This window comes from Dinoponera quadriceps, unplaced genomic scaffold (assembly GCF_001313825.1).
Source record: "Dinoponera quadriceps isolate SergipeBrazil2010 unplaced genomic scaffold, ASM131382v1 scaffold616, whole genome shotgun sequence".
Taxonomy (NCBI): Eukaryota; Metazoa; Arthropoda; class Insecta; order Hymenoptera; family Formicidae; genus Dinoponera; species Dinoponera quadriceps.
Window position 1 is genome coordinate 1,924,015 of NW_014555184.1, and position 14,590 is coordinate 1,938,604.

Here is a 14,590-nt window from a genome sequence, read left to right on the forward strand (position 1 = left end):
TAAATATTAGATGTTAATTTGAAACGAAGTTGATTTGAACATTTAACAAAGGGCCAGAAATTATATTCGAAGCTTCGAATTTCTGAACTTCCATACATTATATTCGAATAATAAAATGAATGTTGAAATGTGAAAATTCGAACGTTCGGGTAATATTCGAAATGTGAAAGAACTGGAAAATACGTGTTCCTTTTGTATACATAATAAAATTTATTGTCCCAAAGAATGTAATTTTTTCTTGTATTGCTTTATGCTGTTACATATCATGGCAAAGTTTGCATTTATTTTAAAATACAGTTAATGAGATTTTTTATTTATTATTTTATTACTTATGCTTTCTTCATTCATTATGTTTTAAACAAGACAAATACAAATCTCAGAATTGAATGAAATATTTTAAACAGCGTTATGTCTAAAAGACGTCTCAAAGGCGTTCTGTAGATGTCTTATTGTCTAAAAGACTCCTTTACGACGTCTCCTTAGGACGTCTTAATGTTGTCTGGATTAAACCGATACTTCCTGATTGCAGCATTTTATATTGCACTCTCCAAAATTAGTTCTATTAACAGTTTCGATATTTAGAATCTTCGAATTTTTTCGTCAAATGTCAAATTATATCAAAGTTTTGAACTTTGAAAATGCCTAGTTTTTCTAGCCCTAGTAAACATATGTACAAAATATTATAAAAATACGAAGATATTATTTTTATCTTTTTTATTAATGTTGTATTTATGCATGATCTGATAGAAATACAGAGATCATAGAAAAAGGTATAATTAATATTTAAATATATGTGCATATGTATACGTATTTAGAATATTACCTATAAATTATGAACTTTACACCGCTGTATTTTCAATATAAAATGGTCAATAATTCCGAAATTTGTACATAATGTTTGCATATTAATCTTTAATATTATAGTTTTTTTCGTCAAAATAATATAGATAATATTTCAACGCATAAATTTTATAGAATTTTTATCAAACTCATTTTGCCTTACAACTTTCTTAAAGAGAATATTCTTTCGTCGGTCTGAAACAGCCACTTACAAACTAAACCGAGACGCGGATATTCGAAATTATGACATTGATTACACTTTGTCTACCGTAAATCCGAAAACGCTGACGACGACCTATAGTTCGATCGAAACCCGATATCTTGACTCCCCCGTCACGCGTCCTACAGAATACATTTGTTAACCTTTTTTTCCACGTCCTTTTACCACGAAGCAAGCTATAATAAAATTTCTTTACCCGTATTATGAAAAAGTATACCGAAAGAAGATGCCGGTTTATAGCTGGCTTATACCGAAGTGCATTGAAAACGACTAATAAGGAAACACCCGTCTTATATCGCGGTGAAGAAATGAAGAGATTGAGATGTTAACATTACGGAGAGACGATCGGATGAGATCGGGTCGGATTGTCGTGAAGCCCGGGGCGTTTCACGCATCAACGAATTCGCCCAAAATTCGCACAAATAACGATGATCGAAATTTTGACTAGGGGGTCTGGGCCCTCGCGCGCCGGCCAATTCACGCAACAAGATAAAAAAGAGAAGGCGCAGCACGACATCGCGCGGCGGATCGTTACGACCTTCTCGATCGGTATCTCACGGCGGAGGCGTGAAGATTGGCCGATCCTGAGAGCGGCGAAACAAATGAGCGAGAAAGGCAAAGAGACGAGCGCAAGACGGCGAAATCACGGCGTTACCGTCGAGAGGTGTGTCGGATCCTCCGTGAATTCTAATCATCGAGGCTGGTATTTTCAGTATAATAGAGGGAGAATTTATTTAGACGACGGATTTATAGAAGCGAATGGAGCGAGCGACAAGACTTCTAATTATGATCAGTTAACTCGAGCTATTTTAATGGAATTTCTAAACGAGCGAACGGTAGAATCGGTTATGGAATGTAAAATTGCCTTGGAGAGAAATTTGTTCTGTATAATTAGCAAATTAATAATAGAATGAATAGAATAGTGCACTGTATATTTCTCTTGTTGCTGTAATAAATACGGCCCGAGAGAAACCACAAAAGATGTTTTCACGGAGATAGCAGGCACAATTAATGTTTAACGGGGGAGAGAGAGAGAGAGAGAAAGAGAGAGAGAGAGAGAGACAAAGAGAGAGAAAGGGGATGAATAATGCACATGGAACGACAAAATAACGGAATAAAAATATGATAAGAGAAAATATCGCTGACGTATTACTTCAATTGAAATGAAGTGTTTTTTCAAGAAAATAAATTCACGTGTTTTGTGAAAAAATTGCATGAGAAAATACAAATCCATGTTATGGAAAAATATTGTTCTGTTACGTGGAACATAGAATTGTCTTGATTCAAAAATATATATCAGTATAATAATTGTATTGTTGATTCAAAAATATATATCAGTATAAAAATTGTAAGAAATTCGTAGCAAGAAAAATGATAATTGCATATTGATAACAATTATAAAAGATAGGTAAAGGTTCGCGATAAAGTAAACGTCATAAGGTGAAAAAGTGAGGCTGTTTCTTATTCTTCTGACGGTGGCGACGACATTTTAATTTCATGGAACGTTAAATACATTCTCAAAGACAAAGGAGAGAGAAGGTAAAAATGAAGAAAGTATACGCTGAGAGGGAGAAGGAAAGAACGTAGAGTGACCGTTCTACGACTCTCCGGGGTACGCGTTACCTGGATTTAATGCAAAATCCGTGGCTAATTCGAAAATTTTGCGGTTTAAATTTTATACGAGAAACTCAACCCACTTCTCCAATGAAATTTTTCCATTATCTACATTTTCGCGTGAACCGGATTTAGCTTAACTGCATTTGTCTTATTTTGGCTGCCACACGCCCGCCTGGTCAGCACGAGCGTTAATTTGCGAAGGTAACAGTTATCAATAAATTAATTATCGTTGATGAATGGATTCCTGAAGTTTGTGCGGCAAGACAAAAAAGGAAAATATCGGTGCGCCTTTCCAGCTAAAGTCAAGCGAAATCAAATACAAATCGAAGTATTCCACGTTATCCCGACGATATCCCAATCAACTTGGAGTTTCCTATGAATTATTCATATCACGATCTGAGTGAAATATCGGAAATACGTCACTGTAAAGTCCGCCTGACTGGACATTGTACGAAGTAAGTCTGAAAAAGGTACGTCTGTGCTTCGAACATTCCATATTAATCTTCGGTTATTTGTAATAGACGCGAGCGCGATTAAAGATAGAATTTTCTTTATTTAAACCTTTGTTTGAACATATTGGAAACCGATATTATTATCAGATAGATTTTTCTATGAAATTTTTAACGAAAGGAGGCGAATTCTTTAATAAAAATTAAAACAGCAGAAATAACTGAGTTGATATCATATAAAATTCATATAAGTATTTGATTAGAAAAAGTTTTCACAAAACTTTTATGAAAATAGTTTAACAAAACCTTTATATATATTGTAAAAATTCTTGTTGAGATTTTTACGATATATACTTCATAGAGATATAATTTCGTATGTTTGTAAAAGAACAGTCAATTGCAAAAATAAGTTCAATTTGATCTGACAACAAAATTCCTCGCAATTATTTTTCAACGCTGTCCAACAATCTCGTTGGGATATCGTCGGCATAACAATTTCAATCAATTACACGCAATCAAAAGCGAAAGGAAACAACGAAATAAAAAACTCGATTACAAATCTGTACTTCGTTTTGTATTTATCTTTGGTCTGTTCTTTTTAATTACACCGCTGAACTGGTGCAATAAGTTAAAGCGAGACAAAATACACTTGTCTCACTCCAACTTACTGCACCAGTTCAGCAGTGTAGTTAAAAAGAATAGATCACTTATTTCACCGTGCAGTAATATAATAAAAATATTAACTTACCGACCGATGTGTTGTCACGACATACGGCCCTTTCGTTTTCGTATAATCCAACTGCTCTCCTTTATCTCAAGCTGCAATCCTCGTCGTTCTCGGAACTCTCTCTCACACACACAATACACACACACGCTATCGCGTTTCGCGGAAGCCGTAGCTAAAGTCCAGGAACGCGAGCCAAGTATCTAACTTCGTAACGATCGCAAGTTACTTCATACGACATTCCTGGCGATTATTTACCCACGTTTGTCCGTCCGTTGCCGATCATCTTCGTGAAATCATCCGTCGAAATCGACGGATTTCTAACGGAGGAGCAACGCGAAGTGTAACGGTCGTTTGTAAAATGTCGCCGAATGACGCCGGGCACGCCTCACGTTCCTCAGTTCTTCCATGCAGTCAACGACACGATAATCGTTACCGGAATATGGAAGTCTAACACGCGTCTCAATTACGAGTCTATCGTATACCTCAATACCGCGTGATAATTAGAAACTTACGTCGATTGTCGTCCGGGTTTATCGACGATCACGTAGCTCGCGCGATCTCAAGTGCACTACTGCGTGAGAGTTTCGAAGTGACTAAGTGAGTCAAATCAAAACTCGCTCACTTGCTAACGTTCGTGAGTAAACTAACCGAGTGTCCGAGTAAAACCGCTGCCACAACAATTATTACTGTGTTTTCGTGCCTTTTAACATTATTGATATTTAAGTTTTAATAAATCTCACTAGTACTTTGTATCGTATTACGATTAATATTTTCTCTCAGTCGTATTAATTGCACCAGCTACATCGAGATAATTAAATATTTCGTTACGACGTGGCTGTTTATTATTTAATGTTGATTAAATTCTTGTGAATTATTTAGGATTATTGACTCGTGTCTGCATTGGTAAAATTAGTTTTATTGCGATTCTGTATTTACTACTCGATTCTCAGTTTCTCATTTGATTAGGACGGTTGGTAAATCTTTCCATCTCTTTTCATCCCCTTTCTTTCCCTTTTCATTACATTATGTTGCACTTTCTGTAAGTTAAAACGAAATAGAGATCTATTCGAAATATATCTGAGATTCAGCGGGAGAGGAGAAGGAAAGAGAAAGCTTACGGGAAAGTATAAGAAGCGCAGCTGAAAGGAATAGACTCTTTTGTGTTCATCTCGCGGCGCTCCGCTCGCTATCCCGAATTTTTCTGTAAATCACGCGAACGAGTATCAGATATAACGTACGTTGAGTGCTTTCAAGTTAATTACGGTGCGTGGCGTGCTGACAACGTTCGGCGAAACGAAGAAAGGTCATCGTCAAGGTTAGGTTATAATTTAAGAAACCGGTTCTTTTCCATTTTTCTGCAGATTTTTTCGGTTTCTTTGCTAAGGATGTATTGCGTATATAATAATATTATCTACACATAATAGATATTCTCATATATGAGCAAGAATATTATATTCTTCGAAGATTTTTAGTCTTGAACTGAATGCAAGTAATACTTGCATCAATACAAATTCAATCGAATCAAGAATACAAATCTTTTAAGGTTATAATATTTTTACTTGTATATAAAAATATTTATCATTGATTTAACTTTTTTTTTCGTACAGAAGGTTAACTTTAGTTAAACGCACGCAATTATCTTCTTTACGGAAAGAAATAAGAGTGGCAGGTTCAATCAAACACACGTGAATTTTTTTAGACGAATTTTCCTCCTCTTGGAAAAAGAAAACTGAAAAAACCCGCGGAAAAATTGAAAAAATTCCGGATTTTTCCGAGCCTTCAAAATCACAGGTTAGAAAATACTGCGATTCGCCGTATCGGTGAGTAGTTTTTTTCTTCGTCTAACTAACGAACGGATCGGAGATATCGCGTTAAAATAATATGATTCCGTGCTTTCCTAACCGTCGAAAATAAGGTGTAAAAAAGTACCGTGAATGCCGAATTGAACGACGGGACGAGCTTCGAAATCACGATGAAACGCGTCTTTTGATATTCGCGAAGGAGGGACCCTCGTGTTCGCACGTGCCGCGTGTAAATTCCGTTCGGCCGCGGTTAAACGCACGCGGACCGCGTGGATGCCGATAATGCTCTTCTATAAAACTCAAGCGTATCGAAAAAGGCATAAAATCCCGCGGGGGAGAGGTAGGCGCAAAAAAAAAGGGGAAAACCCCGGAAGCGCTCGCGTAAATCGAGTTACCGCACGCTTTATTTCCCTTCGCGACTCGCGGCAAGTTGGAATTATCGTTATTTTCAGCTCGCGGCCATGAATTTAGAAACAGTCCGTACATGCTCGTACGCGAGCGACGGTAATTTGCCGCACAATCGGAAATAACGTTAACCACCGTGGATCTTGCGTATCGTAAAAGTTATAGCGGAGACGTGTGACCATAAAGTGACTGATTTTTTTCTCGCATATAAAAGAAGGAAATTGCTCGCACACATATTTCGTTCCGCGCTCTTTCATATAATTCATATCGATAAATTTGCAGAATTTAGACGGAACATACACGTCCTCCTTATTAAAAGCTTCACTTGTCTATGCGTGTATTCGCCGATATTTTCTGCTTTTTATTTAAACGGAAAAGCACGCCTTTTTATTTCAATAGTTGACTTTCAGCGCAAAATTCGGTAGTGGAAAAAGCCCGGAAAACTGGAAGCTAATACGAAATCCGTAAAATCAGTAGCTACTTTACGTACGTATGTACGGCGCGAGGCGAGCCGGAGGTGTGCCGATTTTTCAGTTTGCTTTACTATTTAGCATCGCGCGAGTAACGGGCGGATTTCACGTTCACTTCACATGCCGTGGAATTTATATTTCGCCGAGCCCAACCCTTTCGCATCCCCTCGCCGCCTCGTAACATCCACCTCCAAGAGATTTTACAACTCTGCACTCCCCTTCTCTGCGATTCACGCTGCGTATCCTCGTTCTCAACGCCGAGGGACGTGAAATTAAAAGATCCTTTCAGCAAGATTTTTCCGCGCAACACGCGATGTGTGTGTGTGTATTTGGGCGTGAGTTTAGAAGACATCGATGAAAATGCACGATAAGCTACTTAAATCCCACGCAAGCGAGTCATTTCTGCCTCAACTAGACGAAAGTACACGGATAATAGAATAACACAGTTACAAAATTGGTAAAAAGTGGAAAACATATTATCGCACCTTGCGAAATTTAAATAGAATTTTTGTAGACAAAATTGTCTCGAAATGATATTCTGCTGATGTCTTACGTATATAACCTAATTAAGCGGAGAAGCTTTTGTTCAAAAACAGATAATAAATATAAACTTTCTTTGGTTTTAACGAAATCTTAGTTTAGAACATAATTATTAAGTTGTTGAGTATATTTTCGCTCGGCATATACTCGCTAAAAAAGAATCAATTTCGGATTTTGCTTGAAACAATTATATATGTTTTTTTTTTGCTAATACTTCGTCACATTTGGTTATCGAAAATAATAAGAAAGTCTCTCTCTCTCTCTCTCTCTCTGAAAAGGTGAATCGGCATATTGTATGACTAGTTCTCTCGTACTCGAGTCTTAACCCCCACTCGATACCGTGAAATACTCGCTGCAAATACAACGATATTTTATCCCTCTATATCATCGAATATTTCGGGCTTGTCTGTGATCGAGGTCGAGTGCTCTTTCCTTCGAGTGTTCCGCTCTTGAAGATACGTTTATTCGATACCAGTTCCGAGAAATTTCAGGAAAATGCCGATGTTTAAGCGCAAATCAATGAGCACTAGTGAAGGAGGTATCGAAAAAAAGAAATCTGAGATTATCAGTGCGTAATATCTGTCCAATACGAGATTCTTCGGTTAAATGTCGACATTTTTTACGGAATCTCAATCCGAATCAATTCTGTTTCTTAAATTTGCCAATGTACATCGCGGAAACCAGAAAGTGTTTATTATGCATCTACGACAATGAATTCAGTTATCGTATGACATTCTATAGAAACAGATTAATCATTACGAATATAACAAGTGAATCTAGTGAGTGACTGCTTTTCTCGATACAAGTTTGATAGACGTATTTATTTGTGTATATGTGCACACACGCAACTGTGTAATATGGAATTTCATGCGTTGTACCTGAAATTTTGGGGTTAATCCATTGAATTCAGAATAGAATCTGATATCAGGTACATGATATGCAGAATTGGTGTAGGGATGTTTGAGTAAATCTACTTTGATTAAAATGAGATATACTCTCCAATTTGTACGTATCCAATATTAGTTGATTTTTGGTTATTTTCAAGATATTACATTTACTATATTTAGTATTGTTCAATGGAACAGTAAATCGAATCAACGTACGCGTAAATTATAAGCGGAATCTCCACACGATACTCATTAATACACGTGATATTTCGCTGTAAACGTTATGAATCCAATACGCCTCGTCATTCCGCATGAACCTAATTCGAGCATCAAATGAGCGAGATAATAAACCTACGCACACGCGCATTATTATTATCAAAGGAAAAATTCAAATTATCATATTGATCATATTTTATTTGCGCGACGCACGCGCGCGCGCACAATACGATTAACGTGCATGATATGATTTCAATAACAGAAAATTTCGCCCGGTGAAGCGCCGCTCTAATCTGCAACGATTATTTATTCTCCCATCGCCAACTTTGATACGTGTGCGGAATAAATCGTGAATGTTTGAGAAGGATGCATGCCAAATCATTTCAAATGCGATTAATTAAAGCCGCTTGATACCCCTACGTGCCTAGCACATATTATATTTCATTATTCCAACGTTGATAATTATACTTCGAATTCTCTTGCAATATGATATGATTAATTATAAGCGACATTACGCGCTCGACACGCCGAAGATAACAACGTTTGATCTCGTTTGGAAATGGAAAATATTCCCTACGTTGGCCTAACGAGGATCTGTGCGATGCCTGCCGGTATCTCGTTCACTCTAATAGGATACATTTTTTTATAGTTTGCAGAAGACGAAGAGCTCAGCTCTGGTGATTACGACGGTCTCAACTTGTTCGACGGTTCCGGCGACGCTGATTTGAATAAGGTAGACGTGAGCCCGTCCGCAAATTGCGCTCTGGCTTCGTTAAATTGACGCTATATTGACAATATATGCACTAACTAATTATCCGTTGCATCGCTCCTGGACCACTAACTCATAAATGTTGATGTCAAATTTGGATAATTTACTAACGAGATTTAAAGTTTGCGTGCATGGTGCGCCGCCGTAAAAATCATCATCTAGCGAGGAAATGACATTTAATTTACGAACGTGTCCCGTATAACTTATAGCAGAGATTAGAACGAACAAAATTTCACTCCACCTTCTTGTCTTCGCTTATCTAACGCTTTGCAAATATTTCTTGAAATCGCTCCCATTGTTTCAAATAGAGTGATTTATATGTTTAATTCCAAAGTCGTATATAACTACATGAAAACGAAGTATCTTGTGCTTCATAGAACATTATATAGAACATTATATTAAACTATAGCTTAATTTAATTTAATGTATATATGTACATATATGTATATATATACATCTTTAATATGACATTTACCAAACATTTATAGCAAAATTTAATTATTGAATAATTAGCAAATTAATTACCTCAAATTATACTCAGAGAGTGTATAATAATGGCTTAAATAACCTATCCCATTTATAGATTATTGATTTCGCGGCAGTAAGCCGGTGACATTATGATTTATATCCTTAAAATTGACTAATCCTTATAATGGACCGAAGTTTTAATGAGAATTTTCTTAAAAGCTGTCGACCATTAGGAAAAAGCCGAGCGAGAAAGAGGAGCGAGAAATTAGGTTACGCGGATAATCTCGTAAATACCAGGAGGATAATCGCTAAAATTCTCCTAGGATTTCGCATTGCCGCCCACCCGAAATATCCCGCCGCTCCATCTTTGCCGTCCATCCGCAGTCATTAAGAAGTTGAACGTAATCCCAATGAAATTTCGGCGCACTTCGATACAGCGCGCATATCAATTAAGCAGAACCGTCGAGTTTATCTTCGAAGAAAGAAACGCGCGAAATTGGACGGGTGATACAGCAAATACCGAGAGTGCTATTTGACAGACAAGTTGGAATCCGTTACTCGATTCGCTCAAGAAGATGCGGCAACCGAGTGCAGAGTCGTGCAATATAGATTCAAAACGCGAACTTTTCAAATTTTCCTGGAACAATAGCCCAAAGCTAATTTGAGCAGAGCCAACTCGCGGATAATTGATAAATTTCGAAGCCGAGTTTAGAAACGCTCCCGTAGCGTAGAAACGGCTAATTTGGCAACGAAAGTCGTTCGGCTCTTTCTCGGTCCTTCGACAATCGAGCATCCCTGAAACGACGCGAAGCTTACAGTGTATGACGTTAATGTAAATCGAACATACGGATGAAAAGAAGCGTTCCCGATACGCTATCGGGAACGAGTGCGCGGGTCAGCGAGCTAACTTTCGGCGGGCTGCAGCGATGCGTCTAACGCGCGCTACAGAGACGAACGACTAGCCTCTTGGTGCTCGTCTCCTCCTGCGTCCACCCGTATTCCGTAATGAATCGGCGATCCGCTACGTGCGCCATATGTATGCCGGAAGTTGGGCCGGTAGTTTGTGTCACAGCGGCTGGTGATTCGCGTCAGGCCAATAGCATTTTGATGAACCCGTCTTCAGCTTCGATCCAGTAGCCGGTGCTTTTACCGCCTGCTAAATTCATTAGGTCAACCCGCCTCGGCATGAAGCGCCCCGAAGTCTCTCTGTCTGCCGGAAATGGCTCTTCGTATTTTTCGTTCTGGCGCGCGTCGCGAAATTTTTAACACGCTCTTACCGACTCCTACCGTCGAAATACGTCGCGGCGCGGTTGCAGTATTCAACAGATCGAATATCGCCGACGAAAGAAGAATCGATTCCTCACGTCGCGAAGTGTTTCGTATGCTAAGTGTGACTATTAACGTGCAACGACGTTACGACTTTAACGATCTGAATATTTTAGCCTGCTCGAACGGCGCGGTTTCAACATCCGATACGATGATGTCGCTCGCCGATTTATTTTATCATTAAATACGTATATTCAGATCGGTATATTTAATGAAATATATTTAAAGAATGAGAGTTATTTTCGAATTAGTATAACATATTTTTCAATAGCGGTTGACATTATTTATTGATAAAAAAGGGTTAAAACTCCGAAAGAATCATTTTTCTTCTATAACCGTTATAGGTCACAGTTAATCATATATTTTATGGAATCAGATATACAATTCACGTTTGGTACGAAAAATACACGCTTCATTATCTCTGTTATTGACTGAACGTTATTTCTCAAACATTACCCCGATCGAAAAATCAGAAAATCATTTGACGCTAAATGCAAATGCTCACGGAAAATAATATTTATTTATTTTTTATTATCCTCTACATTCCTCTGTTTCTGTACGGGAACAGCAAATTTACCTATCTTAAACAATTTTTTTATCTTTGATAAAAATAGATTCTGACCTAGATCTTGTTATTGAATTATAGTTTTGACTTTTGCCTTTTAGAAAATAATTTCACCTGGCCATCGCCCATCACTCTCACTAATTTCCGGAGAAAAGGACTGGTCGGAAATTCTGACTTTAGATTTTTCAATTCCTCGAGTCCCATTTACTCTAAAACAGTACTTGGATCTCACGGATATTTTTGCAGCTCGGCCCGAAATTGATTGGAACGTTTCTCCGATGTAGTTCGGAAATTTGCAGAGCACTTCGATGACCGCCTTAATTAAATAAAGCGCCATATCGGTATCGGTAGGGCACAGCTAACAATATATTGACTCCGCAAGCTGATCCGATGTTTCAGCCGACAACGTTCGCTCGACAATGGGGCTCGCGCGATACATCGAACAAATAACGGTAAATGCGTATTCTCATGATACCAATCCCGCGTCATCCCGAATCCCTCGCAGGATCCTCCGGCGTTCCCCTGGAAATTCAGTCGAAGTTCGCAGCGGGGGCTCGCACGGGGCTTTTCTTCGCGCGGAGAGAGCGGAATTTATTTCACCCGTAAAATCCCACTCTCGCGGAAAGCCCCGGGAATGTACGGCGGGATGCAAAGACGCGGTCGTGCATGGGAGAGCTGATCAGGGTGTATGTACCGGGTGAACGATTTCAATGGTACGCCCGGAGCGTTCGCGGGAGCGACGTGTCGTTACGACGCTACGTGTTACTGCGATCGTGCGGCAGGTGTTACGCGTCCGTTTCATAGTTCCCCGTGTCTACGCGCGCGTGTACGTGCATGTAATGCGCGCGTGTATCCGCATTACATGTGTGTATGTGTACGGATGCGTGCACGCTCGCGCCCGCGTAATCCCACATCGTATATGGAAAAAAAAGCACGAATTAAACATGACGAACATGTAGCGGAGAGCTGGATAGCCACCTACCTGGCTAGGTAGCTAGCTGGCTGGCGGAAACTTCCCTCGCCAAACAGCCACGTGAAACTGAAACGCCGGTATTCCCAGGGCGCGCGTTTTCGTCGGTTCGCGATGTAACCTCGTGTGTAAGTCGAAATGCATAATTATTCAAACTACCGGCGGCCCGTACGCTGTAAATCTCGCGCGGTCGCGAGTGCCGAAATAATGTAAGAATTGGGGGTTATTATTATGTAGGTGCCCCTCATAAATCTGGACGAAGTTGGACGAATACAAAAGTAAGGTAATAACGATCGGTTATCGCGGCGTCCGTGTGTGTATTTCTACGCGCTCTCTCTCTCTCTCTCTCTTTCTGTGGCCGTGTTAAAATATGTAATAACGATATTCCGCGAACCGCCGTAGATTCCCATTATAACGCATTATAATGTTTATTTATGCATTATTGCCGTTTTATTTTCTAAATTTCCGTCATATTTGTACATCGTACTTGTGAATAATTGTTACGCTCCCGATAATAAAAGCTACTAATTTAAATGCGAAATTATAAATCCACTGTGACGCGGAATAAGTGAACCGCTGCGTAATAAATGTTTAAGTTACACATACGAGTAGATACTGCGAATACTCCTTTTATTTTATTCGACACCGCGCGCGTTATTGCAATCGCACGACAGATGCTGCAAATGTATTTTTTGTTCGCACGCACGCGCACGCGGGCGCGCGCCTGTATCCCGAAACGCGATGTAACTAAAAACGTTCGTTAAAAAAATGTTACAAAACCCGGGATCGAAAAAAATCAGAATCTTTATTGTTACGAGAATTACAGCCTGCTGTGAAGTTTCCTTTCATTAAAACGCTTAAAAAAAAAAGTATTGGTTGCCCGACAAAAAAAATATCGGTTTCTGTGAAAAATAATAATCTGAGAGAATTAAATATCGCTTGTGTGATCGCGTATTCCATAGCGGGCGGCCGCAAATCGCCCCATTCAAAATGATCGAATCGATCATCCCAAAAACGAACTCCATTGCGATGTCACCTAGTTTCGGCGGATGAAATATTTATCGCGTTTTCTTTCAGCTATTTTTTTTTCACGCCGACAAAAATACACACGTTTGAAATACAAAGCCTTTTTCCGCTCCTGCATCAGTCGGAATTCAGCGTTGTATTCATCGATTTATACATATGTATGCGATGTAGATCATAATTACGCTAAGTCTATCGTTTATTATATACGATTCTCTTTAAATATCATTTCCCGCTTTGAACCTCATCAACTGACACGATTTGCACGAAATACCTCTGGTATAATAATACATTGTCGCGATTATATATTTCGCTCGAGATATGTCCTCATAAATTGATTCGAAAGCTCACTGTCACTGCGAGGATTGCGTAAAATTGCGCAGAAAGAGGTAAGCTATTTTCGAGTCTCGTGAAACATTTAATTTAATCTTCCCGAACAGCTGTCTCTAATATTTAATTGATATCTTTCATATTAGTGATTCTGGATAGCCGGATAATGTCGAGAGTATCGGAGGTTTCATAAAATCTCAACGGATTTCCGAAGAAATTTGGCAGTTTTTCGCCACACGAAGGCGGGAAATGAAGCCTTTTCTTTTATCTTTTTACGACAACGCAAGAACATTTGATCAGCGAAAAATTCTAACCGGACGTCGACTCGGCGCCGATAAAGCGCCGCCGTTACCGATAATTATCGGAAAACACTTAGGGTTGGTGTCATGTGTGCTAACCATACTGCCTGATTGGCTTGGAACTTCATTAATCACCGTCACCGCTTGATGTATTATTCGCTTTTAACGTACAAGACGGTCCGGTATCATGTCCAAGGAACTTTACTTCGACACTTGGATTGTTCGCAACTGGCGCATGCGATCATTTATACTACTGACTAATAATTTGCGATAGCAGGTCATCACGAGACGGGACATGATGAAGCGTAAGAACGAGGTACCGCGTTGTACGCTGAGATTACCTCGCGTCGTCGTGGATAATATGTTTCGCTTCTTCCCTCGCTCGACTGTCACACCACTTTCCCCCTTTTATCCTTTCTTCAATTTCACGCGTCCCGACTGTTAAATACGATCGACCGCAGATAATTACTCATCGACTCGAATTCACCTCAGACCAACCTCGATACTCGTCGCGTCGTCGTGCAAAAAACCCCCGTCCACGTGGTTTTCATGAATTTCACTGGGGTTACGCAAGCACTCGCATTTGACTGATTGTTATATAAACACTCGGCAAATATTTGTCGCGAAGCTAATCAAAAACAGTTGACACATTCCCGCGCGTCGTTTC

At 39.3% G+C, this 14,590-nt stretch overlaps 1 protein-coding gene across 4 annotated transcripts in view; it reads left to right on the forward strand.

Annotated features, from left to right (window-relative positions):
• LOC106743356 (collagen alpha-1(XXII) chain-like) overlaps positions 1–14,590 on the forward strand; it is a 297,069-nt gene that overhangs the window by 258,815 nt on the left and 23,664 nt on the right. For all 4 annotated transcript variants that reach the window (XM_014617123.1, XM_014617124.1, XM_014617127.1 and 1 more), the window contains exon 6: positions 8,823–8,906. In XM_014617123.1, coding sequence (XP_014472609.1) covers positions 8,823–8,906 — 84 coding nt within the window. The remainder of the gene's footprint in view (positions 1–8,822; positions 8,907–14,590) is intronic.